The sequence below is a fragment of the Capsella rubella genome, unplaced genomic scaffold (assembly GCF_000375325.1).
Source record: "Capsella rubella cultivar Monte Gargano unplaced genomic scaffold, Caprub1_0 scaffold_5, whole genome shotgun sequence".
Taxonomy (NCBI): domain Eukaryota; kingdom Viridiplantae; phylum Streptophyta; class Magnoliopsida; order Brassicales; family Brassicaceae; genus Capsella; species Capsella rubella.
This window is the reverse complement of record NW_006238919.1, coordinates 13,235,913-13,261,691: the sequence shown is the minus strand read 5'-3', so window position 1 is coordinate 13,261,691 and position 25,779 is coordinate 13,235,913. Positions and strand designations below refer to the sequence as shown.

The window sequence follows — 25,779 nt, the reverse complement described above, 5'->3', positions numbered from 1 at the left end:
AACAGAACCGCTGAGTCTTCTTCGTTGAGTCAAGGTCAACGTACGTCAACGAAACCACAGTATCACACCACACCACTCAACCAATGCCAGCCAACAAGGCATTAACCACGACTCTCAACCAATCGAAACGCTTCACTTTTCATTTCCTAAAATACCCTTCCTCTCGCCCATACTTGAGAGGCAAAATCGTCAAATCACCACTCGTTTCAACCGTAGGAGAATTATAAAAAGAGAATAAGGAAGAGCAAATAGATACTTTAATAATTGAGAGAAAAAGCCCTCGTTCGACGCTTCCTCTGATTTAATGTCTACGAACGCGGCGGGGGATGGTGATTCCGGAACGACTTCGGTGGCGGCGGAGATGGCTGAAGCTCAGTACGTGAGGGCGAAGACGTCAGTATGGTGGGACATAGAGAACTGTCAAGTCCCAAAAGGTCTTGATGCTCATGGAATTGCGCAGAATATTACTTCGGCGCTTGGTAAGATGAACTACTGCGGTCCTGTTTCAATCTCTGCTTATGGAGATACCAATCGTATTCCTTTAACGATCCAGCATGCTCTCAATTCTACTGGAATCGCGCTCAACCACGTCCCTGCTGGTGAATTCCTTAAACCCTTTATCCGAATCAAACATCTCTGTTACTTCTACTTTATTTTTGCTATCTCTATATCTAAAAGTTTGATGATGTTTTGAATGTTTTATACATGCCTTACAGCCTCTGGTTGGATTTGAACTCTGTATTGAATCTTTGTTTAGGGTCTTTGACTAAACTATTATTTTACTTTTCCTCAGGAGTGAAAGATGCCAGTGATAAGAAGATTCTAGTGGACATGTTGTTTTGGGCATTGGACAATCCCGCCCCTGCAAATTTTATGTTAATTTCAGGAGATAGAGACTTCTCCAATGCTCTTCATGGATTGAGAATGAGACGTTACAATATATTACTGGCACAGCCTCTGAAAGCATCAGTTCCGCTTATTCATGCTGCAAAGACTGTGTGGCTTTGGACAGGCCTATCAGCTGGAGGATGTCCTCTCACCCCAAGCGAAAGCTCACAGCTTGTTGTGAATGCGACTCTCCAAGCCTCTGCTTCTGAGACGTCAACTCCGGAGTGTATTCGATCAAGCCAACCTCTGGATTCAAATTCTGACCCTAGAAGAATTGGTGACAACAAATTTAAGTTAAAATACCTTCCAAAACCATCAAATCAGCAGCCTGCTGTGCCAAAGGTTCAGGAAAGTAAGCCAAACAATAACTACCGTCAGCAGCAGAACACTCAAGGGAAACAATTTAAGAAAGCTCCACATGAGGTTTTTGGCAGTAGCGAGCCATCTAGTAGACCTCCTCCCAATTTACCCTCTAGCAATGTTAACCATTTCCCTGGTAATGTGATGAGTAACCCTCAGAATCAGAATCAGAATCAGTACAATTATCCTCCTAGACCTAGTCCTTTTCCTCCTAGACAACCTTATCCTAACCCTGATCCTTCTTGGAATAATGGAAATAGCATTCCAAATCATGCTCAGAACTACTATTCCAATGCTGCCAGGCCAGGTGCTCCTAATATGCAGCCACCTTATGGTAATGTTTTCCGCCCTTATCGCCCCGAGAGTCTGCATCCTCCAACTGGTAATGGTTTCCATCCAAGAAGTGACGGGCCTAGGTATTCTTCTCCACCTCTCTTGACTGCACCTGATATCAGCAATCTAAGTATGTCTCAGTATCCAAATCAAATTCAAAATCGTCCTAATTTCAATCCTCAAGTTAGACAAGAATTCAGACCTAAGATGGAAGCCTCATATTCTCCCAGCTTAAACGGTCCAAATAAGGGTTATCTTCCACGAAGTAGTAGTGCCCCAGTAACACAGTCTACGACAACCATAGGCTACACCAATTCCTCCACTCCTGGAGTTTCGCCTTCTCAGCCTCCAGTGGTTACTGGATCTGGTTCTGGTTCCAGCAATGGTATGTGGGGAACGCAAGAGTGTCCTCCACCATCTGAGTATGTTCAAGGCCTTATAGGCGTCATCTTACATGCTCTAAATATCTTGAAAATTGAAAAAGTTATGCCTACCGAGCCTAATATCTCGGATTGCATTCAGTACGGAGATCCAAAGCATCATGGTACTGACGTAAAGAAGGCTTTGGACAGTGCAGTAGAGCACCATATGATCATGGTGAAAAATGTAGGGAAACTAAAACTCTACATTGGTAGAAATGAAGCTCTATGGAATTGTGTAAACCCTTTAGGGGGAAACCCTAAGCAATACCCAAAAGCAACTTGGGATAGAATACAAAAATTTCTAACCTCATCTTCTGGGCGGGCAGCTTTTACGGTGACTCAGTGCAGGTAATAAAATTTTGTTTTCCTTTAAGATCTTTCGTAATTCAATGGAAGTATTGTAAAATCATGTTCTTCCTCTTTTGATGTCATGTATAGGTACGAAGCTGCACAAGTTCTGAAAAGAGAATGTCTACAAGAGCTGACTTTAGGTGATATACTTCAGATTTTGAACATAACAGCAACCACAAAGAAATGGATAACTCATCATCAAACAGGATGGAAACCAATTACTATTAGTCTTGCTGCAGAGACTACAAATGAGACAGCTACCGAAACGGATACAGGTATCCAAACCGTTGCCTGAAATTCAATCTTTGCTCCATGAAATATTGGAGTAGTAGCCATAAGCAGATCATATATGGGTTCCTACTTTAAATACCAAATGTAAGAGAGCGCTAAGACATGGAAAATAGTGTTTTCCATATCTAAAACTTCAGAATGAGGTGATTCTGAAGTCTAAGTACCAGTTCCTTAGTAGTTAGTAGTAGCAGTACTTTTCTCTTGTCTTTTTACTTTCCTCGGTTTAGTCTTAAGGATACAAGGGAAAAATTTGGGCGTGGTTACGATTTTGATATATTGGTCATGTATTAGCACATGGTTGGGTTCATAAAAAGCTCAAGTGTTGCCATCACCAAGAAGATTGCTCAATTTCATGTGGAGGATGATAAACATGTGGTTGGGAGTCTCTCTTCATCACCTAAGTTTCTGCATCAGTTTATTTTGTTTCTTTTGGTCTTGAAGAGGTTACAGTTATTTTCGTGAGATTCTACTGTCGTTGGGAGGATATTATGTGTAATGTCAACCTTTCTTTTCTTTTTAGTTACTTATCTTATTCTGAAATCTGAACCATGAACTTGAAAGTCGTTTATGCTTAATTAATAAACGTGTGAATCAATTACACCTACATTATTACAAATTGTGCTTGTGTATGAAAATAAACCTCAGTGAATTATTTGGAAATATATATAACATCATAATTTTTACATATCATTTTTTGCAAAAAAAGAAAGGAAGATGTGTGGGAATATTATAAGTACATATTTAACCAATGATTCAAAATGTTGTGATGAAAGAGACTCTGAATCAAGGAAGAAAAGGATTGTGAGAAGGGAACGTCTGTTTTTGCAGATTATAAGCCCTGCAAATGCCAAAAAAGAAATACTAATACTTCTCCAAATTTCAGTAGTATTTTCAATTATACAGTACAGTATATAGTTTCAGTACAGAGCAACGATAAACTGACCTGTTAGCTTTGACTCCACCAAGTCCGATGGTTCCTAAGACGATCAAAAGGAAAGGTGCGCCGATCAACCAAGGGTTACCTCTTTTGGCAGATGCATATGCCCTTGGAACTCCAGTCTTAACGACCCTCGAATACACACCTTATCAATGTTACAAATCGAGAGTCTCATCAGTGTGTGTAACCAACTAAGAAGACATCTGAGTGATGAGTCGTCTTATTACCTGCTCTGTAATATCTTTGACCCCTGACATCACCTGAAAACAGAGAGACGAATGTGTTTAGTAACAATGAGAGAGAATGGTTCAGAATAAAATGCTATATTCCATTAAGAAAAACAGAGGGAGCAATGTCATGATCTGCTGGGGACTTGAAAACCCAAAGGAGCTAGAATTGTTATTGCTACAACAGAGTAGGAGTATAGTAATATGTCATGGTCTCATATATTCAACAACAGAAGCTTCAAGGACTCAACATCGAGAATTTAGAAGCACTGCACATAATGGACCTTGTTTCATTCACAGAAACATCTAATATAGAGAGAAAAACTGAAGGCAAGCAAAAGATGTCTAAAAAATTAATGTAAAATCGATAAAGTTCAGCCAATAGCTTCAGATTCTTAACTAAGTAAACCAAGGAAAGGTCATATGATATGAGAGAGAGAGAACACTACCAGATTCAAGGCAAGAGTAAGCTTCAGATATCTGCAAGCAAATTGAATAACAACTATAAATGTGTTCTTTTGAGGAGAAGATTTGATCCACACATAAAAAAAAAATAGAAAGAGAAAGAAGGTATATAAAATAAATAAATAAATAAATAGCAACCGATTTGAACTTAGACTCAGCAAGGATCTTCTGATCATCGGGAAACAGGTCAGGATGCGATTCCCATACTTTCTTCCGGTAAGCAGCTTTCACCTATCAAATATCAAATCAAGCTCTCAAATTGAATTATGAATTCGAAATTCAAAAGGGGACAGTGTGACTCAACCTGACCGATCACCCACCGTATCAAAAGATGGAGCCTAAACCCTAATTATCGAATTCAGAGATACGAAAATTCTCTCATCCGAAACCAAAGCAATCGAATGGATCAGGGAGAAAGCAAACCTGACAAGGATCGGGACGAGAACCACGAGGAAAGCCGAGCAAGATCTTGGCTTCCTCCACCTCCATTTTCCAAATAGCCTTCCCGCGTCTACTACGTTTCGCCTCTCCTCCACTCTCACAGAGAGACGGTCCATTTTTTTATTTTTATTTTTATATTAAAAAAAAAAAAAAACAGATACGTGTAGCTCTCACAACCATAGGCGTATCACGGACCCAAAAATATTAGTAATTTTCAAGAGTGCATTATGAATTTATGATTAGACCGGTAAATTTCATTTTGGTGTCGACAAAAAAAATAGTATTTTAGTCAAATTATCCAAAATATCACAGTTTCAATATACGGTAAAAAAACAAATTATAATCAAAAACATAATATTTTCCAATGTAGCTAACCAGAATTCTGATAATAGTTCATAAGAATTCGTACACGTCTTTGCTAATTAAAAGAACCATTTTTCTTTCTATAGAGTATCAATTGTCGAAACCTAAAATTTGTTATACTAATTTTGTTGTTTGAGGAAAATATACACTTTGATTCATATTTGCCTTAAATGTATATATGCTCCATAACCGTTTTAACTTTTAACTAAAAAAACAAACGCGCAATTCACTCGCTACCATATATAAAAATTACAAGAATATGCATTAAGAGCTGCCAAATATAGACAAACTATAAATATAGGAAACACTTGAATCATTTCTAATATCAAAACCTCTTTTTCTCCTTCCGATCCATCCGCTCCTTTCCGATCCCTTTCTCACGTTCATAACAATCATGAACAAACTAGTCTTTCTTCTCTTCCTTTCCTTAGCCGCAACCGCAACCGCAACCGCAACGGCTGCATCCGTCAAACCCACTAACAACTACCTTTTCACACCTCACGCCAAAGCAGTCGCGGGAATATGCACCGTCATCCAAACAGACACAAGCCTTTGCTGCAAAACCCTCAAACACGTTCCTACCGATGACCCCATCGAACTGGTCCGAGCATTAGCTGTTGCGGCTGAAAACGCCGTGAAGCAAAGCGTTACTTTCCTCGCCGGAAGCAAACCAAAACACCAATCAAGCGCCATCGCAACCGCTGTGTTCAACAGCTGCGAGAAAAACTTGAATTACGCCTTGGAAGATTTCGCTGATCTTTGGAAAGCTATGGGGAAAAATGTAACGACGTTGGCTTACAACTACTTTACATGCAAGAAAGAGTTGATGTCGATCATGGGGTATCACTCGACTTGTTTGGATGATATCGTAGACAAGAATCTGTTGAAGGAAGTGGAGATTGGGATTGGAGTTGGGAAGAAGCTAACAAGTGATTCCTTCGATGTCTTTAATAATTTGAATACTATTTTCAAGACTTTTGGTATTAAGGAGAAGCTTAACGAGAAGGACACTTCCCCCCGACCACCACCGTTGTCTGATTATTATTACTGATTAAGGGATTGGACATTAATTTATTTTGGTATCGTATAAAATGCCTAGAGCGAGCGATCGCGAATGGAATCGTAGATGGTTGGTTCTGTCATGTATGATTATGCGCCGTTTGTGATGTATGTTGTTAGGTTTTATACATGTCCGGATGGGATTTCGTGATGATTGGAAAGGATAATATTATATTAATGAAAAAATTGATTCTTTTTTCTTTTCTATATTGTCATTCGACGACAAACTAACAAAAAGATCGTTAATTTTCTGAAAAATGACGTCAGTATCCGTTTCAATTTAGTATCTGAATGATTTTAGCCTTCAAATCAGTAGAAGGTATCCAGAAGAAATTAAATGCCAATAGCTATCTCTTATCTATTCTCAGAAAAAGGAAAAAAACAAACTTATCGTTATGGCATTTAGCCTTCAAATTATGATATTGGTTTTCCCTTGTAATAACTAATAAGCTAGTACAATCACTTTAATCGACCCTCGTTTCCAAAATTAAAGTCCAATTAAACCCCAAAACAATAGTTGTAAGAACTAAAGAAGGTTTAAAGTAATCTCACGCAAATAAATAAATATACCATTCATGTGTTGATATATACACACCGTCGTAGACTATGCATGCCATAATCTTTTACTAGCTAGTAGTCTAGGGAGCGAGCAACTAGCTACCAATTTCGTTGTACTCCCCGTTTAATTTTAATTTTTAAAGGGATGAGTTCGCAAACTGTCATTAAGAAGCTTTTGGACACTTTACTTTCGGATAGATCACTAAACTTAGGAATGTATATATATATATAGTCCAAAATAAATTCACAAGATTAGAATGTAAATAAACTAGTTACTGCCACAAACCTGTTTTCCCTTCTTGAATCTACATTTTATTTATAGTAATCGAACTCTTGATCAGGACACAATCAAACCATCTTGTGGTCACCAATGTTCAATCTCATATCCAATATATGACTAGAGAATTTTGAGCCATTCAACACCTTAAACATCTCCTTCCGTGCAAACCCTAATTTTAGAAACTACAAACCCTATAAGAATGTCTCCACAATTGACAACAATCTCTACCAGCCCCATTAATAAACCACCGGGCTCTGTATTAATAATAAAACAAAATCCCCTCCCTCTCCTAGTTACCTCCTCAATAAAACCGGAGGGAGAGAAAAAAAAATACAAAAAAGGAAAAATCAAAACGAAAAAAAGGGAAGAAAAAAAATAATATAAAAAGCAAAAAACTTGAAAAATGGCGGCAGGAAAAGTTGTGGCCGCAGTGGCATCCATCCTTCTAGTGGTTGGTGTTGCCATAGGAGTTATGACTTATGTTAATAAAAGCGGCGGCAGCAATGGCGGCTCGAATGCTCCCATTAGCTCCCATCAGAAAGCGGTCCAGACAATTTGTCAGTCAACCACAGACCAAGGCTCGTGCGCCAAAACACTCGAGCCTGTCAAAAGCGATGATCCTAGCAAGCTTGTCAAAGCCTTCCTGATGGCTACTAAAGAGGCGATCACAAAATCCTCAAACTTCACAGCTTCCACCGAAGGAGGTATGGGGACTAACATCAACGCGACTAGCAAAGCCGTTCTTGATTACTGCAAGAGAGTATTGACCTACGCTCTTGAGGATCTTGAGACCATTGTTGAAGAAATGGGTGAAGATCTTCAGCAGAGTGGATCTAAGCTCGACCAGCTTAAACAATGGTTAACAGGAGTTTTCAACTACCAGACTGATTGTCTTGACGACATCGAGGAAGTTGAGCTAAAGAAGATCATGGGTGAAGGAATCTCTAACTCCAAGGTATTGACTAGTAACGCTATCGATATCTTCCATTCGGTTGTTACCGCCATGTCCCAAATGGGTGTCAAACTCGACGACATGAAGAATGTAACCATCGGAGCCGGAGCAGGAGCCCCTGCACGTCGCCTTCTTGAGGACACCGACGAAAAGGGACTACCCCAATGGTTTTCTGGTAATGACAGGAAGCTTATGGCTAAGGCCGGACGTGGTGCTCCAGCCGCCGGTGATGATGGTATCGGTGAAGGCGGTGGTGGTGGAGGTAAGATCAAGGCGACTCATGTAGTGGCTAAGGATGGAAGTGGCCAGTTTAAGACCATCACCGAGGCGGTTAACGCTTGCCCGGATAAAAATCCTGGAAGGTGCATTATCCATATCAAGGCTGGTATCTACACTGAACAAGTCAGGATCCCTAAGAAGAAGAACAACATTTTCATGTTCGGTGATGGTGCTACAAAAACCATCATTACCTTTAACAAAAGTGTTAAACTTAGCCCAGGAACCACTACTTCTCTCAGTGGCACCGTTCGTAAGTCCCCAAAACCTTATTTAATTAGTATTGAGTTGCATTGCTACATATATATAACCGGCCGAGGTACTTTTACTAACATTTAATATGTACATGCAGAGGTCGAATCTGAGGGATTTATGGCTAAATGGATCGGGTTTAAGAACACAGCCGGTCCATTGGGACACCAAGCAGTCGCACTCCGTGTGAACGGAGACCGTGCAGTCGTATTCAACTGTAGATTCGACGCTTACCAAGACACACTCTACGTTAACAACGGACGTCAGTTCTACAGGAACATTGTTGTATCCGGTACAGTGGATTTCATCTTTGGAAAGTCCGCAACTGTGATCCAAAACTCTCTAATCCTTGTCCGAAAGGGAAGCCCCGGACAATCCAACTACGTTACAGCCGACGGTAATGAAAAGGGTGCAGCGGTCAAGATCGGTATCGTTCTCCACAACTGCCGTATCATACCGGACAAGGAGCTCGAAGCTGACAGGCTAACCGTCAAGTCGTACCTAGGAAGACCCTGGAAGAAATTTGCCACGACTGTGATTATTGGAACTGAGATTGGTGATTTGATTAAGCCAGAAGGATGGACCGAATGGCAAGGAGAACAAAACCACAAGACTGCTAAATACATTGAGTTCAATAACCGTGGACCGGGAGCTAACCCTAGTATGAGGCCTCCGTGGGTTAAGGTGGCTAAGTCTGCGGCTGAGGTTGAAGGTTACACCGTCGCTAACTGGGTTGGTCCGGCTAACTGGATCCAAGAAGCCAACGTGCCCGTCCAGCTAGGTTTGTAAGAAAACAAAAGCAAAAATTAAAGAATAATACAGTATGTGATATGTAAAGGTAACGATACGACGTCGTCTCTGGGGATCAGGGCTCTTTTTTGTCTTAGCGCTCTAGACGTGTTGAGATGAAGTTTGTATAAGATTGCTTTCGTATCACGTGCAAAAGAGAAAAAAGAAAAAGTTTGTTTCATTTATTTTAATTATATTTTTGTTCCAAATCACAATTTTTTAAAAAACCATTTTGATGTATTTGTGTGTATATGTAAAAGTATATATAAATCCTTGTCATTTTCAAACTGATACAAACATATTTACACTTTTATGATTTCTTATAACCACAAAAATAAAAACTATAAGCATAGCTAGCCAGGTAGCGAATGATGCAGTCGGGAGCATGAGAGCGGTTGCTTCATTCTGTGGTGAGGAGAAACCGAGAAAATAATGGTAATGTATAAGAAGAAATGTGAAGGGCCTATGACAACAGGAATACGTCAAGGCCCTTCTCTTCTTACGCCGGTGCAAGGCTTGTCGATGACGGCAAAACAACCTTTGATTCTGTTTTCAGAGTAAAAAGCAGCAAAAACGTTTCACAAGCTCATGATTTCTGTATTTGATTGTCCCCTTTCTAAAGACTGTTTGCGTTGTTTTGAGACAAGTTTTCTTTGTTATTATAATGGTTTATTATAGAAGCACGCGCTGGAAAGGTTTGATATAGATGAACTGAAGCCAGATCAGTTAGTTTATAATTCTGTTTCAGTTAGGTTCAATTAAATTCTGAATCCTCTTATTTTGTTTTGGTTACTCTGTTTCAGACACTGGCTGAGTCAGAGTGTGTGGTTCAGGATGCATAGGACCGGGCTATGGTTAACCGAACCACCGTTGTGGGGGCACATTGGTTATCGACGATCAAGAATGCCGATGTAATAGCAGTGGTTAAGAATGGAGTCATATTGGAGAAAGGAAAGCATGAGACTTTAATAAAATAAAAGATGGTGTTTATGCTTCTTTAGTACAGCTTCATCTGAGTGCTTCTACATAAAATTCTTTTTTAATGCGTTTAGACCATTTGTGAGTCATAAACAATGCACTTGACATCAAAAAGTTTCAATGCTTAGATTCATTGAGAATGTTTATAGATTCTCGTGTGACTAATACAAAAATGTTAATCATCGTCTTCACTTTCATCACTATATGAGACTAAGCCTAAACCTGTTTGCAGAGGATTAGTTTTACCTGTGACATTGCCTTCTACGGAATCTAAAGAAGTCCGTTCGATTTGGCTGTCTGGTTTTCCAATCCTCGGGATCTCTTTCTCTTCTTTCTCTGTCGCCTTAGCCTTCTTAGGTTGTGGCTTGACTTTTATGATGGCTTTAAATGGACGAGTTGCAGGATTTCTTTTCCCGGTTGGTTTTTGTTCCTGTAAAAGAGATAAAGATATATATTATCTTGTGATTCATAATGCTCAAATGAACACTTAAAACAATTTTACTGAAAATTCCAATTTGAATCATGAGATACTCACCTTGGTGGGTGGAGATGGTTGTGGCGGTGCTGGATCCTGGAGTTCGTGAATGATTGCTGATCGTGCTGCCACAGCTGCCTGAAAATTAAACCATAATACAATCTCAATCTAGCAATTTTAACCTTGTTTAACTGTTAATCAAGATTCAAAAGAAACTTACCTGAAAACTACGAAGCTGTTCTTCTTCTTCATTTGCCAATTGTCGTTCATATTCCCTCTTTGACTAAAAAAAAGTGCAAAATGAGGGTGTTATAACCCAGAGATCAAGTCATGATCCTTCCATTACAGATCGTCAATAGCTTCTAAATACTAACACATGAATATCTACACTGGTAAAGCCATATGCAGTCCATTGGCAATAAACGAGATAAGTTCACTAAAGAGGCAAGAAATTATCTGGCTTTCCATGAAAAAAACTTGCTCACCATCTCCAGTTTATCGAGAAACTCAGTCTCATCTTCATCCAGAGCCTTGGGTGGTCCTGGAAAATCCGAATAGATGGAAGGGGTTAACTATAAAACCAAATGTTGTAGATTCAGAAGGAAGACTAATCCAAATATCACGTACTACAAGGTTTTTTTAACATAAGAACCGATAACAGCTTCAAACAACGCAATCAATACTGATAAGGTGTGAAAAAGCAATAGTGACTCACTATGCTTGAATCGTTCATTAAACTCAGCGTCCTTCTTGTCTTTGTTCTCTCTCAATATCTGGAATTGATATGTAAAAGAACACATTACAAGTGAGGAAGAAGAAGAGGAATGATTTACTCATGGGAGTACAAATAATCATCATCCGGGTTGTTTAGGAGGAATCAACAATGGAGGAGGATGGAGAAAAACCTCGTAGAGAGCCCTGTCTCTCTGGAATGTTCCATCTTCAACCCGTTCACCTCTTTCTTTCTTCGATTCATCTAACTGGATCACGAAACCATTCCCCCAAGAAAAGAAAAGAAAAAAAACAAAATTCAGAAATTGAATTTTACAAAGCTAGGGTTTCCATAGAGAAAGAGACACAGATTAGAAAGCAAAGAACCTGTTCCTCCGAGACGAAATTTAGTAACCTAATAGGTTTCGCTGTATCTTCAGCCATCTTCTTCTTCCTCTACGCAACAACAACAATCACGCTTTGCGTTTTGCTCCGAATCTCTTTACTCGCCGGATTTTATTAGACTCTTCTTCTCCGCAAAACCGAACGATGGATGACACGTGGCATTATACTAACTAGAATCTCAAGAGTTTCAAATTCTCCAGAAATACCCACTGGGTTTTTATTTATTCGTATTTGACCCTACAGGTTTCGTCTGAAGCTTTTGAGCCTTTGAGGCACGTACTGTATCAGACAGAAATTTGCAATTAACGAGAATCGTACTAAAATATGAAAATATAATGTTTTTCCTATCACATATTGTATGAATATGCTTATTGTTAATCAGTGTTAAGGTGAAATGTAGAATTATGAACAAGAATTTAAGGAAAATTTATTGGTATTATGAAAAAAGATTTGAAAGCAGAATGTTTGAGGAAGATGAAGGGACATTCTCTTATTTTATTTGCAATAATCAGCATACCAGAAAAAAAAAAAGCCGTTAAACGTTTAAAAACACTAACAAAAGAAAGAGCCTCTCAAGGTTAGCTTCTTCTCCCATTGCAAACCGCTCCTCCACTAGCTCCTCTATAAACTTCCATCCGGAATCTTTGCCCGTGGCTCTTCCAACACCTTATTGTCACACCGGAAACATTTGTTGATCTATGAAAGAGACTAAATGAGGCTCTTATGTACATCTGCCACCAAACCAGCATATCTGTTTAGAAGAAGAACCCAATGCCTTAAGCCTTTAACGGGTTTGGTTCATATACAATCAAACAAGTATCACCTAGAACACATAAAAGATCTAAAGTTGTTTGCTTACATAGTCCACCATTTTACTAGATATAAGACCTACAAAGTAAGAAGCTCTTATGTATAGAAACAACTCTGAGAAGATCAGCAAGATTGTCAATTTGAAACATACCTGATTACTACACTGAAGGAAGGTTTTGACAAGTTATCTGATCCTTGACCAGCTCTGTTATTGCGTCTCTCAATCTCTCATAATCCTCTGTTTTGTTATAAACCTGATGAGAGATCCGAACATACGCAGTAATTAGTCCACTCTCTTTGTCTTTCACTCCTTCCTCGCCATCCCTCAATCCGAGAAAATACACTGGAACCTCAACTGAGTAATGCACCCGCAGATATGACCTCAACTTAGTAGCATCTTCATCACTTTCAACACAGAGTTTTGAAGGTAGACCGATCATAACCATCCCAACACACATATCAGGAGGTGACCCAAGATTCGTTCCCCAGGAATTAGCCAGCATTAAACCCATTCTAACAGCCTCATCATGGTTCCTAATCATTATCCCTTCGATCCCTCCCTCAAATCTGTTTACAAAATCCATCACAGATGGAACCACAAGCTGCGAACTGTAATCCCTAGTCCCAATCCAGGCACTCTCTATAGGCAAACCATTTCCAAACTCATGAGATACCACAGGGTGATGAACATCAGAGTCAGAACTACGTTTCTTACAATAGAAAAACGCGATAGAAGGTGGGCAAAAGAACCATTTATGCAGATTACTCACATAATAATCAGCTCCAATTTCTTTTACATCAACTTTAACACTACCAATGGCATGAGCAGCATCAACAAAAACCTGCTCCACACCTTCTTCTCTGCAGATTTTAACCAATTCTCGTACCGGCATCAAAACACACGGCATCGACGTTATATGGTCAATGATAGCTAACCTAATCGTTCTACCATTCGCCCTACCTTTCTCTAATCCTTCTCTAAACACTGAGATAATCTCCTCATTCGAATTTACAGGGAAAGGCAACCTAACCTCAACAGTAGAACCTCCGACACGAGAGACGTAAGCCTGAATCGACTTCTTCACACTCTGAAACGCACAGTGAAACATCACTACCGTGTCTTCCTTCTTGTACTTGCCTTGGGAGAAACCCCTTCCGACTTTCTGAAGAACAATAGCTGCGGCAGTGGTGGCGTTATCAACGAGCGAAACCTCGTCAACATGATCGGCGTTGATAAGGTCACTGATCACAGTTCGAGAAGCGAGAAGTCCACGACGGAGACCGTTGAAGTAGAAGTCGTCAGGCTGACGAAGATACCGAAGCTGCCACTCACGCTGCGCCTCGAGAACAGATCCAGGACAGCACCCGAAGCTACCGTTGTTGATTCGAGCAATACCGGTCTGGTGGTGAGCGAACTCGGACTGGATATCCGACTCGGTTATCAACCCAGCGAGGCGTGGCTTCTTCGGTGCGCGGTGATTATGATTCGTTGAATCGCCGTTCCGCCGCTCGTCCGCCTCCATCGGAATGAAAAATCTGAGTTAGGGTTTCTATCTCTCGAATCCCAAATCGAGAGAGACTGTGGTTTTTTGTGGGTCAAATCATTTCACTGTTGGTACGTCATCGTCGATTTAGTGGTGCGGTAACACTTTTGCGCTTCCCGACAATTCAGAAATTTTCAAATAAATTCGGTGATTTTAATCCAATTTAAAATAAAATAACAATTCATTTTTTTACTATACAGTACACAACGTTAGATAATGATATAATTGACATGTGATGATCGTTTACTCTAGGAAGTAAAAGCCCGAAACATGTACTGCATCAATTTGATTTTCAGTCTAACATTAACGATTAAACAAATAAAAATAGGAAGAGAATACAATGAAAACAAAACCAAAAAAAAAAAAAAAAAAAAAACACAAGAGTGTCTCTCGAAAACTTATCCATAGAATGACTACATCATTTTATTTTTGGCTGGAAAAGAAAAACAAAGAAAAAAAAAAACCATCTTGTTTTCAAAATCTTAACCCAATAGTAATTAGATGTCCAACCCAGTGCAGATTATAGTGCTAACGGAATTTAAATGATATATTCTGCTGAATATAATAAAAATATCAGTATACGAATTTTAATTCCAAAGATTTTGTTTAGTAACAATCTCACAATATTGTTTTGCAACAAGCTAACAATCTCACAATTTTAACCTCCCTTTAAATTTGGATTTTAAACATGATTGTAATGGCATGTTTATGTAATTTTTGATTACTTTTCACGTTGTTTTAATAATTGTACTTCCGTAAGAATAAAGAGGGGATAAGTTTATGAAATTTCTCATTAACTAAAATGTTATAATTTTAAATTTGGGCCTTAGTGGGCCAATAAGGTAGGCTACTATGTCTAGGTCGAGTAATATAATATGACATGCGAGATTAGCTGACGCCTGAGGATTAATAAATTAGGTTTTTTCCATGACCTAACCATTATTCAAAATTCAAGTTGCAGATACATAGATAGATTATAATATAAACCCATTATTTCTCCATAACTATGGTATAGTTAATGACTTAATGCATAGATCGTTGACTAAAATATATGGGCTTTGTCCATGTAAACTTTTAGCTAGCATTAGGCAAGAACAAGCCCTACAAAAACGTGGCGAGTCAAAGTCACTTGTAACGCTCGATTCCTTCTCTCCTTTTATCTTTGCTGCTTCTCTCGTCTCTCCGCCGTCTCCAGCTTTCCGGCGAAGTTGGTATGGTTCTTCTTCTGTCTAGCTCAATTTGCTTTATATTGTTCTGTGAATCGATTGTGATTTTTGGTCATCTCTTAAGGAATCTGGTGAATCTGTTGTCTCGACACTCGTTTATCTTTACTTTAATCCATTCTTGTGTTTCGTATATCTTCCTTTGTTTTAGTTTTTGCCGGCTTTTGTTTTTGTGTCAGATTTGCTTACTCCGTCAGTAGAGTAACTCGATTTTCGTTGACTGAAATCTCAATTCGAAATAGCTTGCTATTTACTATTCCATTTTCATTTACTTGGTGGTGATAAACCTTGATTTCATTACTTTGATTATAAATGTATTTCGTCTTTGTTAATGCATTCAGAAAAAGAAGGTTGAAATGGCTGGTCCAAGTGAACAAAAAGAAAAGGCTGTCAAAGAAAAGGTTGTCAAGGAAAAGGTTGTCAAAGAAAAGGGTGCAACGGCTGGTCCCGGTGGGAAGAAGAAGAAAGACGTCAAGAAGGAAACTGGTCTCGGACTTAGCGTTAAGAAAGATGAGAACTTTGGGGAATGGTATTCTGAGGTTTGTTTATATGCTCATGATGGTTGTTTTGACATTATTTTTTTTGGTCCCAAACAGGTGAAATATGACTTCTGCTTTTCTTTATGTATCTGTCCAGGTTTGTAAACACGAAATGATTGAATACTATGATATCTCTGGATGTTATATTCTTAGGCCATGGTCAATGGCGATTTGGGAAATTATGCAAGTGAGTATCATCCTTTCTTTATTGTATTTTAACTCAATCATATGGATTCAAGAGTGGAAAATAAAGACATTTGTTCATTTCGTTTTCATTGATTTGTCCATGCTCCATTTCTAGACTTTCTTTGATGCCGAAATCAAGAAAATGAAGGTCAAGAATTGCTATTTCCCTCTGTTTGTATCTCCTGGTGTCTTAGAGAAAGAGAAGGACCACATTGAGGGATTCGCCCCAGAGGTGTGTATATCTTATACCGTAGAAGATTGTCTTTGTGAATTGTGACAAAAAGGCCTTCTTTTTACAGATTTGAATGATTGTTTAGGTTGCTTGGGTTACAAAGTCGGGTAAATCTGACTTGGAAGTCCCAATTGCTATTCGTCCAACTAGCGAGACAGTGATGTATCCTTATTACAGCAAGTGGATAAGGGGGCACCGTGACTTGCCTTTGAAGCTTAACCAATGGTGCAATGTTGTTAGATGGGAGTTCAGCAACCCGACCCCATTTATCCGGTATGTAATTATCATATACTCCTTTCTACTTTTATATATTCGACACAGAAGTTTTCTTGCCACAGCCTATTATGTAACCTATTTAATTGCAGGAGTCGTGAGTTCCTTTGGCAGGAAGGACACACTGCATTCGCCACCAAGGAAGAAGCAGATGAAGAGGTTGGTGAATTTAAACTTTTGCATGTGATTCAATCTGTCCTTTTTTTCCTGCAAACAAGGCTTATATTAAGCAGTTCAACATCATACTGATTCTACTGTTCTTTAGGTCCTTCAAATTTTGGAGCTTTACCGTCGCATATATGAAGAGTATCTCGCAGTCCCAGTTGTGAAAGGTATGAAGAGTGAAAACGAGAAGTTTGCTGGGGGACTGTACACTACAAGTGTAGAGGTATGTAATCTTTCTGTTTTGTTTCAGAGACATAATCTGTTTTTCTTGCGGATTTACTTGTTATGAATAATCAAAACTTCGATTTTATAGGCTTTCATTCCCAACACCGGTCGTGGTGTACAAGGTGCAACCTCTCACTGTTTGGGTCAAAACTTTGCGAAGATGTTTGAGATCAACTATGAAAATGAGAAAGGAGAGACAGCAATGGTGTGGCAGAATTCATGGGCCTACAGTACTAGAACGGTAAATACTTGAACTACTTAGATAGTCTTTTCTCATCCGCTCTATAACTGTTAACTTTTTAATTCTAACCTTGTATAGATTGGAGTGATGATTATGACTCATGGAGATGACAAAGGCCTTATACTCCCTCCTAAAGTCGCATCCGTGCAAGTTGTTGTGATCCCTGTGCCCTACAAAGATGCTAATACCCAAGGAATTTTTGATGCTTGTACTGCTACTGTATCTGCCTTGTCTGAAGCCGGGATTCGTGCTGAGGAAGATTTAAGGGACAATTACTCTCCTGGATGGAAGTATTCAAATTGGGAAATGAAGGGTGTTCCATTGAGAATTGAGATTGGACCCAGAGATCTGGAAAATGATCAGGTTAGTCCGTTGGACATCTCCTCTGTTCTTTTGACTTATTGTAGTGAAGTATCTGGTTTGCATCCTCATAGTTCAGAACCTGTAATGATGTTTGGTTTACTGAGGAGACAGTGATGTTTGGTTTGAATATGTAAACTTGTAATATAGCTAAACGGAATTCATTTATCTCTGGTTTCTATCACTATAGGTCAGAACTGTGAGACGTGACAATGGAGTTAAGGCAGATATCCCAAGAGGTAGTTTAGTCAAACATGTTAAGGAACTCCTTGAGAAAATCCAGCAAAACATGTATGAAGTTGCAAAGCAAAAGAGGGAAGCATGTGTCCAAGAGATTAAGACTTGGGATGAGTTTATCAAAGCTCTTAATGAAAAGAAACTCATCCTAGCTCCTTGGTGCGATGAAGAGGTACGTTACAACAAAACTCTTCTGGAATCATCTGTCAGAGTATGCAATTTTTATGCCCTTACAAATCAATTTCGTTGCAGGAAGTAGAGAGAGAAGTTAAGACACGTACTAAAGGGGAAACTGGAGCGGCTAAAACTCTTTGTTCTCCATTTGATCAGCCAGAACTCCCTGAAGGTCAGTGACATAGACCCTATAATTTAAATCTATATTGAGAAATTTTTCTCATAAACTCAGGCCATCTGAACGAAGTTTCAATGGTTTCGATGCAGGCACTCTCTGCTTTGCTTCAGGAAAGCCTGCGAAGAAATGGACCTATTGGGGCAGGAGTTACTAAGTGTTCATCATGTTTTGGTTCAAGTCATGAAATTTGCTTTGGTCTTGTAAAGACTCCCTCAAAGTTCAGTGTGCTTTTATTTGATATTTTTGACGGAAAGTTATTTGAATTTTTTTTAACTGTGATTGCACTAAGAATTATAATTATAATTCTACTTCTTGGGTTCCTCAAAAGTTTCTTCCTTTTCTCTAATACTCATGCCCCTATTCATAACATTTACAGATGAGTATAAAAATCAAAACAAACAAGAAGCAAGATCATCTGTAACACCATTGGATCTTATTCTCCAACGAGGATAAAGACACCAACTTTGGTTGTTAGACTCATGGGTCTTGATCTTGTTCCTGACAATTACAGATCATCTCCTACTCCAACTTCTACCTTAATTGATCTCAAGACACCAACAAGACGGAGGCACACGATCTCTTCCCAAAACACCGAGAATTTCACTTGGAATTGACGTTAACTGTTACGAACACCAACGTTCATCACTTCATCTCAGAGACAACAACAACAACAACGTGTTGTCTGAACGAGAATCTGGTATTAACAATGTCAAGCTCACGAAGATCAAGTAAACAAAGACACATGAAGATAAAGAGAATCGGATCGTTCACGTGATTACGCTAGACAGATAATGATGAAGTTGAAGGAGGCCTTTAGCCGGCGAAAAAGAATGGGAACTGGTATTACCAACAATTGTGAAGAGAAGAGGATTCTATATTTAAAGCATCTTGACGTCTTGTTACATTTGTAGAAAGTTGAGAGGGATGCTAAGGCAAGAACTAAAGGTGAAATTTGGACTATAGGAGCAACAACTAAGACTCTCTGATTCTCCTTTTGATCAGGCTGCAACTCCAGAAGGTAAGTCACAACTCACAACTCGGGTTTACGTACGGTGTCTTAGATACTTATCTAATATTATATGCCCTATATTTATCTCTCTTGAAACTCAAATGTTGTTTAGCTTTAACTCAGCACCGTATGTTTTGTTGCAGGAGCTCTGTTCACCATAAAGCTCTGTTCTGTTTCTGTTGATGACCTTGTTTTTAACCAACATTGACTTCAATAATATTTTTATTAATGACTTTATGTGTCTAATGTAATAGTAATTTATGAGAAAAGAAAAGGAAAAAACAATGCATAGGTGGGTAAATATACCTGATAATCCGGTCAATGATGGTATGTTTGGTGAATTAATAAAGGAGTAATTAAGTACAATAGTAATTATCGATGTTGTATCCTTCAGTAATCCCCCACTCCGGACCTAAAGAAAGTCTCCGGTTCTTCGAGAGGGTCTCCTTCCTTTGGGAATGCTTTTTTCTTCAAACCTCATTATTACATTACACACACATACGCAGAGTCAACTCTCACCACACCTTAGGAGTTACGAACCCACGCCACGTGTCACGTGATCCGCCATCTTCTTCTTTTAATTTTTACGAGAAAACGACACCGTTCGCCTCGTTATAACTGATGAAGAAGGTGTAAAAAAATAATAATTCACAGAAACTTTTCGAAACAAAAACCTTTTTTTCTCTACAGAAACAATCAATCAATCTTCCATGTTAGAAAATTCCATGTCAAATTTTCTCATCTCCTTTTTTATAATATTCTTTTAGTTCGGATCACATGAAATACGCTGTTGTTTCCTTCAAAATAAAAGTAAAAAAATGATTCCATAGAGGAGTTCAATTCATATTTATACAGAGTACTACTAGTTTCTCTCTCTCTCTGTCTTTCTCTATTTGGCTTTCAGGCTTATCTCTCTCAGTGACCCTCTTTGTCTCTTTGTAACAGAACATCGAATAAGGTATCTGCGGACATCTTAGATATCATCGAATGTTGTTCTTCTTCTTCTTTAATTATGCTTTAAAGTCTCTAATTAGATTTCTTGGTGATTCGCCATAATCGTACGGGAAAGGAGGAGGAGGAGGAGGATCATGGCAATGGGTACGGAGAAGGTAGAGGATGGACCTACTGCTTGAATTTTGGCGGGCACAAACGGTCTCTTTCAATGATTTGTTTGTCCAGTGTGGGTTCCCCAGTTTCCTCTCACCACTGACCCATCTAATCAATCTTTGCAACTTGCTACAATCTCACCTCACTTCCCATGAGAGAGAATTTTCCATTCCTAAAGTTTTGATTTTTACCATTGATGAGTGACTTAAGTGAGTGAGTGAAGGACTCGAAGAAGCTCAGAGATCTCTCAGATTGTTTGTCAAGATTGTTTTTTTTTTTGTATAATTAATTTAAGTTTCCTGGAGGAGCTGAAGGAGATCACAGATCCTCTATTCATATGAAGAGATCTTTCCTTGTAAGTCTTTTTTACAATCTCCTCTTCTTTCTTTTGACATAACTTTGTCACTTCCAATTCTCTGTCGCTCAAATCTGGTAATTCTTTATCTATCTCTGTCTTTGTCTTTAAGATCTGAAATCTGGTCAAAAGGTTGAGATCCTAGAATTCACTCTTCTTAATGTTCAATTTTTTTATCTTTCTTCCTGGTTTGATGCTTGCTAGCTTATAGAGGTGAATGTGGCTCTCACACCTAACTCCAGTGTTCTTGAGTTATTTGAGTTTCATAAAGCTTGAGACTTCAGAACATCATAGGATCACAATATTCTACAATGCGTAGAGGATTTTCCTAGAAACCAATGTTCTCACTATTTCAGATTTCACTTCTCTTTCTGATTTTGCTCATTACTAAGTTGTAGAGATGAAATGTGGCTCTCACCCTCCTGTGTTTCTTCCAGTGTGTTATCTGAGTTTCCTTCAAAGCTTGAGACTTGAGAACTGTTGGTTTTGCAGCTCTTGTATGTGCTCCTGGTACAAGCCTTCTATGGTGCTTGGTGTAATGTTGGAGGAAGCCTGCATTGTGAATATTCCAATTTAGAGAACCTTCACCGCCCTCATAGCGTATCAATTACAGAGTTTGGAGCGGTTGGAGATGGGGTGACTCTAAACACTAAAGCCTTTCAGAATGCTTTGTTCTACCTCAATTCTTTCTCTGATAAAGGCGGTGCCAAGCTTTTTGTTCCAGCTGGTCAGTGGCTTACCGGGAGTTTCGATCTTATCAGTCACCTCACCTTATGGCTAGATAAAGGTGCAACGATTCTCGGGTCAACGGCAAGTCTCTACCTTTTTGAATCTTTATAAGCATAAACTTTGTAATGTTAACTGTGATCACTTATACAACTTATTAATTCTCAGAGCTCAGAGAATTGGCCTGTGGTTGATCCATTACCATCATATGGACGTGGAAGAGAATTACCCGGTAGAAGGCATAGGAGTCTTATCTATGGTCAGAATCTCACAGATGTAGTCATAACAGGTACTAATATAGCATTTATATGAAATGATTCGATTTAAACCGATGATATTAGTCTTCATTGTTGTCTGATGATACTGACATTATAGGCGAGAACGGGACAATCGATGGTCAAGGAAGTATATGGTGGGATTGGTTTAGAAATGGAGAGCTAAACTATACAAGACCTCATCTTGTTGAGCTCATGAACTCTACTGGTCTGATCATCTCTAACCTCACATTCCTGAATTCGCCATTTTGGAACATTCATCCTGTTTATTGCAGGTCATCTAACTTATCGTGATTGAATTTTAACTTCTACCACATTTTTCTCTTCAATGTTCTGATATGGAGTCTTTGTCTGAACAGAGATGTTGTTGTAAAGAATCTTACAATTTTGGCTCCTCTTGAATCTCCAAATACAGACGGAGTTGATCCAGGTGAGTTTCCTTTGCAAAATTTACTCAGTAGATTCAAGGTCTCAGATAAAGGTCTCAGCATATTGGAAATTTTGATCTGCAAGTGTATATACCATCTGTTTATTCAAATCAAAACTAGCATTTCTCAAAACATAGCAAATCTGTTTATTGTTGTCAAATCTAGAAACTTTTCAGTTAATTTAGGATATTTCCCTCATACCTTTGGATTTTTTCCTATTTGCAGACTCATCAACTAATGTGTGTATAGAGGATTGTTACATAGTTACCGGAGATGATTTAGTGTCGATAAAAAGCGGATGGGATGAGTATGGAATATCCTACGCAAGACCGAGCTCCAAGATCAAGATCAACCGGTTAACAGGTCAAACTACTTCAAGCTCAGGAATCGCAATCGGAAGTGAAATGTCAGGAGGTGTATCCGATGTATATATCAAAGATTTACATTTGTTCAATTCGAATACTGGAATTAGAATCAAGACTTCTCCAGGAAGAGGCGGGTATGTCAGAAACGTTCACATCTTGAACGTGAAGCTCGATAATGTAAAGAAAGCGATAAGATTCACTGGTAAGTACGGAGAACATCCTGATGATAAGTTTGATCCCAAAGCACTCCCCACTATCGAGAAAATCACGTTTGAGAATGTTAATGGTGGTGGAATTGGTGTTGCGGGTCTTCTCGAAGGTATAGAAGGAGATGAGTTTAAGAATATATGTTTCCTTAATGTCACTCTTATAGTGAAGAAGAATTCAAAGAAATCTCCATGGCAATGCTCAAATGTTAGAGGTTATTCACAGTGGGTATCGCCGGAAATTACTTGTGATTCTTTGAAAGAGAGTATATTCCCGGAACATCAAGCTGATTGTTTTGGGTTATCGGAAAATAATATGGAGATATCAAGTGGTTTAAATAGATCACCATGGTTACTTTCTTGGTAAGTTACTGTGAAGTTTTGAACATCAAAGAGAAATGAAAAGAAAATACAGTTTGCTTGATTCTATAGAAACCTCTTTGAGTTCTCCTTCCAATTTTCCCTTCAGAGGCTTCGTTTTTCAAAGTGATGATGCTTTCTCTTTTTTTTTTTTTTTTTTCTTTTTTTGCTGTTTTCTTGTAATTTGTAAATTTGTGTGCAGTGAGAAAAAATAATCAGAGTGGCTTATGAGTTTTCTTTTTTTTCTGTTTCTGTTTCTTTTTGTTCTAATGCTTTGGTGAGCGGAACCAAGTGTAATATCTCCGACAGAGTCTTTTGACATTTTTTTGACAGTTATTTTTCGATCTCTCAAAGACTCAAACTCCATAACTTAACGAAACTCTTAACTGTATATCAGTGTTTACTCAGGTAAAAAAATCAATGAGAAGGATATGGAAATTTAAAATAGATCGTGTATTTGGTAAACTAGTTATACGTACTTAATTTGTTGATATTCTGAAAATTGAATCCTCCGAACGAAAAAAGGAAAACTCAACTGAAACTTTTCTAATTCAAGAAAATTAAAGATATAAGATATTAGCTAATCTATGACTAAACTGTTGTACTAATAAGCCAAAAACAAACATATACACTCTCAATGAAAATGCATAAGCGAAACCTTTTTTTTTTTGAAAAAATTGCCTCCTTACAAGTTACGACCGATTTTTATAGAATGTAATAATAAAACTAGAAACAAAAATCTCGAACAAGTGATTTACATCAGACAAAACTAACTTTTTCTCCACCACTGTATTGGTCAATCCTAGATTTCCACCTTTGCTTTTAAGAAAAGAAAAAAAAATCAGTAGTGGTAAGCTCTTGAGATCTTCAGTCTTCTCACGCTAGACAAGAACATCCTACAATGATCAATTAAGTCCCCTTAATTAGATATTTCTACATAGTGTAATCATTATTATGTTTTTTTTTTTGTAAGTATAATTTGAATTAGAGCTAGGTTTAATTAAATAAAAATGTAAAAAGTGCTTACTCCCAAGGAACGTCTCCAACCATCATCCAGTCACCTTCTTTGTCTGCGTACGTTAGCACATGACTCTTCTCACTACACATCTCTTCTTCTTCAGCCCCTGTTAATTTTCCCATTTATAAATTATAGACATATCAGTTTTCACTCTTATAACGATATATAAATAATGACTTTGGTCTACATGCAAATAGTATATACATAGATTCTATTTTTAAATTTGTTTTTCAAATTATATCTTAGTGACATTAGTAATCGGCTAAATCATCATACCTACATAATATACATTAACCATCTCTAGTAACAAAACTAATTAATTAACTATATTAGTCTCTACATGCAAACCCAAACTTACAAAGGATTGAGGCGTTGAACATGTAGTCGAGAGTTGTGATAAGATCATGGTATCCGTTAAGTGACAAAAGATCGATCTTTCTTCCGATGGGAACTCCTTCCATGTTGACCTTCACGTAGAAGCTTCCGACGCTGTTACACTCGTTTTGATCTTCTTCTTCCAAGATCATCATCTCCTGGTCAGCCGCGCCCACTCCTCCATACTGATCATGGTTTTCTCCACCGTTGTAATATTGGCCGGACGATGATCCGAAGCTGAGTCCGAGCCTCAGGTCTGTGCTCAGGTTCCGAGTATTGCTTGAAGACCCACCAAATGGGTTGCTTTTGCAGCTGCTCTCTATCGATGAAGACGATGAGCTTCTTCCTCTTCCCATTTTTGTTATTTTACTATTTCGATCTCTCTCTCTCTTTGGTTTCTATCTAAAACAGGTGACTAATGATTTGAACGTGTGTGTATATATATAGAGGAAGAAATTTTTATTTTATGTATTGCTTTGCTTTGTAGAAGGAAGAAGTAATATTGAAATGGTCTTTCTGATATATAATATTGTAATTTATAGTATTAAAAATGGAGGGGGAGATGGTGGAATGATGAGACATTGTTGTTAAAGATGTTGTCCATGTAGCAGACAATTCCACGTGTCACGCAGACACTTGGTCAAAGTGTTGGTTTTGACTTCGTGCTCGGATTTTTTTGCTGGGTGTGTTCTAATTTAATTTTTGCTTCTTTCAATGTAAATACTCGACTCCTAGTACGTACTCTCTCTTCGTTTTATTACCAAAACAAAAATAAAAAAATTAAAGACTCTCTGATTTCTTATACTACTAAATACTACTAGTGATTTTAGATTTCTGATTTAAACTAATTATCAGTTTTTTTTTTCAGTTAACGACCCAAAAAAAAAAATGAATTATCTGTTAAAAAGAAATGAATAAGATCGTGTGGCAGGCATATATCTAACGAAAAATCAAATGCTATGCTTAGATTTAAGGAGTTATTTATATGAACGTAGACGATATATATATATGTATGTATGTTATAAACCGGATAAGAACATATGTATTATATTAGCCAAAGTACAATTAAGAAAACATACAGTTTGTTGATCATTATGTGGCCGGATTAGTAATATACAAGTTCAATGCATGAGATTATCGTGACGCGCATTGATGCATATTCGTGGGTTCGACAAACAACACCACTTCCATATTAAAGGGTTTTTTTCTTTTACAACCGCGAGACACTTCAACTTCATGAATACTTATGTTTTTTTGATCAAGGCGTTAACAAATAGTCTAATTAAATGTATGTATCGTTTAAACTAATTATCAACTCCTAAAACACGTCTCGTTTACGTCATCAACTCTCTAAT

At 38.2% G+C, this 25,779-nt stretch overlaps 9 protein-coding genes across 11 annotated transcripts; 5 read left to right on the top strand and 4 right to left on the bottom strand.

Moving 5' to 3' along the window:
• Positions 1-259: 259 nt before the first annotated feature.
• LOC17885104 lies at positions 260-3,191 on the top strand. Its single transcript, XM_006290616.2, has 3 exons — positions 260-599; positions 794-2,351; positions 2,442-3,191. The coding sequence occupies exons 1-3, from the start codon at positions 305-307 to the stop codon at positions 2,647-2,649; spliced, it is 2,061 nt and encodes a 686-aa protein (XP_006290678.1). The 5' UTR covers positions 260-304; the 3' UTR covers positions 2,650-3,191.
• Positions 3,192-3,278: 87 nt separating this feature from the next.
• Positions 3,279-4,829, bottom strand: LOC111830439 (dnaJ homolog subfamily B member 2). The gene is made up of 6 exons (XM_023782281.1): positions 4,698-4,829; positions 4,413-4,505; positions 4,259-4,289; positions 3,810-3,842; positions 3,589-3,727; positions 3,279-3,483 (listed from the first exon to the last, which is right to left on the bottom strand). The coding sequence occupies exons 1-6, from the start codon at positions 4,761-4,763 to the stop codon at positions 3,429-3,431; spliced, it is 417 nt and encodes a 138-aa protein (XP_023638049.1). The 5' UTR covers positions 4,764-4,829; the 3' UTR covers positions 3,279-3,428.
• Positions 4,830-5,424: 595 nt separating this feature from the next.
• LOC17885675 (pectinesterase 5) lies at positions 5,425-6,342 on the top strand. The gene has a single exon (XM_006292399.2). The coding sequence runs from the start codon at positions 5,473-5,475 to the stop codon at positions 6,127-6,129; it is 657 nt and encodes a 218-aa protein (XP_006292461.1). The 5' UTR covers positions 5,425-5,472; the 3' UTR covers positions 6,130-6,342.
• Positions 6,343-7,214: 872 nt separating this feature from the next.
• LOC17885370 (probable pectinesterase/pectinesterase inhibitor VGDH2) lies at positions 7,215-9,564 on the top strand. The gene is made up of 2 exons (XM_006293054.2): positions 7,215-8,456; positions 8,556-9,564. The coding sequence occupies exons 1-2, from the start codon at positions 7,379-7,381 to the stop codon at positions 9,242-9,244; spliced, it is 1,767 nt and encodes a 588-aa protein (XP_006293116.1). The 5' UTR covers positions 7,215-7,378; the 3' UTR covers positions 9,245-9,564.
• A 644-nt stretch (positions 9,565-10,208) lies between these two features.
• Positions 10,209-11,921, bottom strand: LOC17885980. Its single transcript, XM_006291775.2, has 7 exons — positions 11,796-11,921; positions 11,603-11,677; positions 11,413-11,470; positions 11,183-11,238; positions 10,918-10,980; positions 10,758-10,835; positions 10,209-10,652 (listed from the first exon to the last, which is right to left on the bottom strand). Exons 1-7 carry the CDS (start codon positions 11,850-11,852, stop codon positions 10,398-10,400), a joined length of 642 nt encoding a protein of 213 aa, XP_006291837.1. The 5' UTR covers positions 11,853-11,921; the 3' UTR covers positions 10,209-10,397.
• A 294-nt stretch (positions 11,922-12,215) lies between these two features.
• LOC17885855 (L-cysteine desulfhydrase) lies at positions 12,216-14,229 on the bottom strand. Of its 2 annotated transcripts, none has more exons than XM_023783261.1 (2): positions 12,775-14,229; positions 12,216-12,564 (listed from the first exon to the last, which is right to left on the bottom strand). In XM_023783261.1, the coding sequence occupies exon 1, from the start codon at positions 14,144-14,146 to the stop codon at positions 12,782-12,784; it is 1,365 nt and encodes a 454-aa protein (XP_023639029.1). In that variant the 5' UTR covers positions 14,147-14,229; the 3' UTR covers positions 12,216-12,564; positions 12,775-12,781. The 2 variants fall into 2 exon arrangements, with proteins under 2 accessions (XP_023639029.1, XP_006291115.1); XM_006291053.2 differs by having other exon boundaries at positions 12,216-12,544; positions 12,775-14,228.
• A 1,034-nt stretch (positions 14,230-15,263) lies between these two features.
• On the top strand, positions 15,264-18,527 carry LOC17887298 (proline--tRNA ligase, cytoplasmic). The gene is made up of 12 exons (XM_006290833.2): positions 15,264-15,378; positions 15,732-15,929; positions 16,027-16,116; positions 16,231-16,347; positions 16,433-16,620; positions 16,713-16,779; positions 16,886-17,008; positions 17,099-17,251; positions 17,330-17,614; positions 17,802-18,020; positions 18,101-18,194; positions 18,290-18,527. The coding sequence occupies exons 2-12, from the start codon at positions 15,747-15,749 to the stop codon at positions 18,352-18,354; spliced, it is 1,584 nt and encodes a 527-aa protein (XP_006290895.1). The 5' UTR covers positions 15,264-15,378; positions 15,732-15,746; the 3' UTR covers positions 18,355-18,527.
• A 1,496-nt stretch (positions 18,528-20,023) lies between these two features.
• LOC17884906 (probable polygalacturonase) lies at positions 20,024-23,377 on the top strand. Of its 2 annotated transcripts, none has more exons than XM_006290993.2 (7): positions 20,024-20,167; positions 20,282-20,671; positions 21,164-21,481; positions 21,566-21,686; positions 21,773-21,947; positions 22,032-22,102; positions 22,326-23,377. In XM_006290993.2, the coding sequence occupies exons 2-7, from the start codon at positions 20,654-20,656 to the stop codon at positions 23,036-23,038; spliced, it is 1,416 nt and encodes a 471-aa protein (XP_006291055.1). In that variant the 5' UTR covers positions 20,024-20,167; positions 20,282-20,653; the 3' UTR covers positions 23,039-23,377. The 2 variants fall into 2 exon arrangements, with proteins under 2 accessions (XP_006291055.1, XP_023638758.1); XM_023782990.1 differs by having other exon boundaries at positions 20,279-20,671.
• A 298-nt stretch (positions 23,378-23,675) lies between these two features.
• Positions 23,676-24,831, bottom strand: LOC17885924 (auxin-responsive protein IAA30). The gene is made up of 3 exons (XM_006290221.2): positions 24,408-24,831; positions 24,059-24,155; positions 23,676-23,927 (listed from the first exon to the last, which is right to left on the bottom strand). Exons 1-3 carry the CDS (start codon positions 24,778-24,780, stop codon positions 23,873-23,875), a joined length of 525 nt encoding a protein of 174 aa, XP_006290283.1. The 5' UTR covers positions 24,781-24,831; the 3' UTR covers positions 23,676-23,872.
• Between the last annotated feature and the right edge of the window lie 948 nt (positions 24,832-25,779).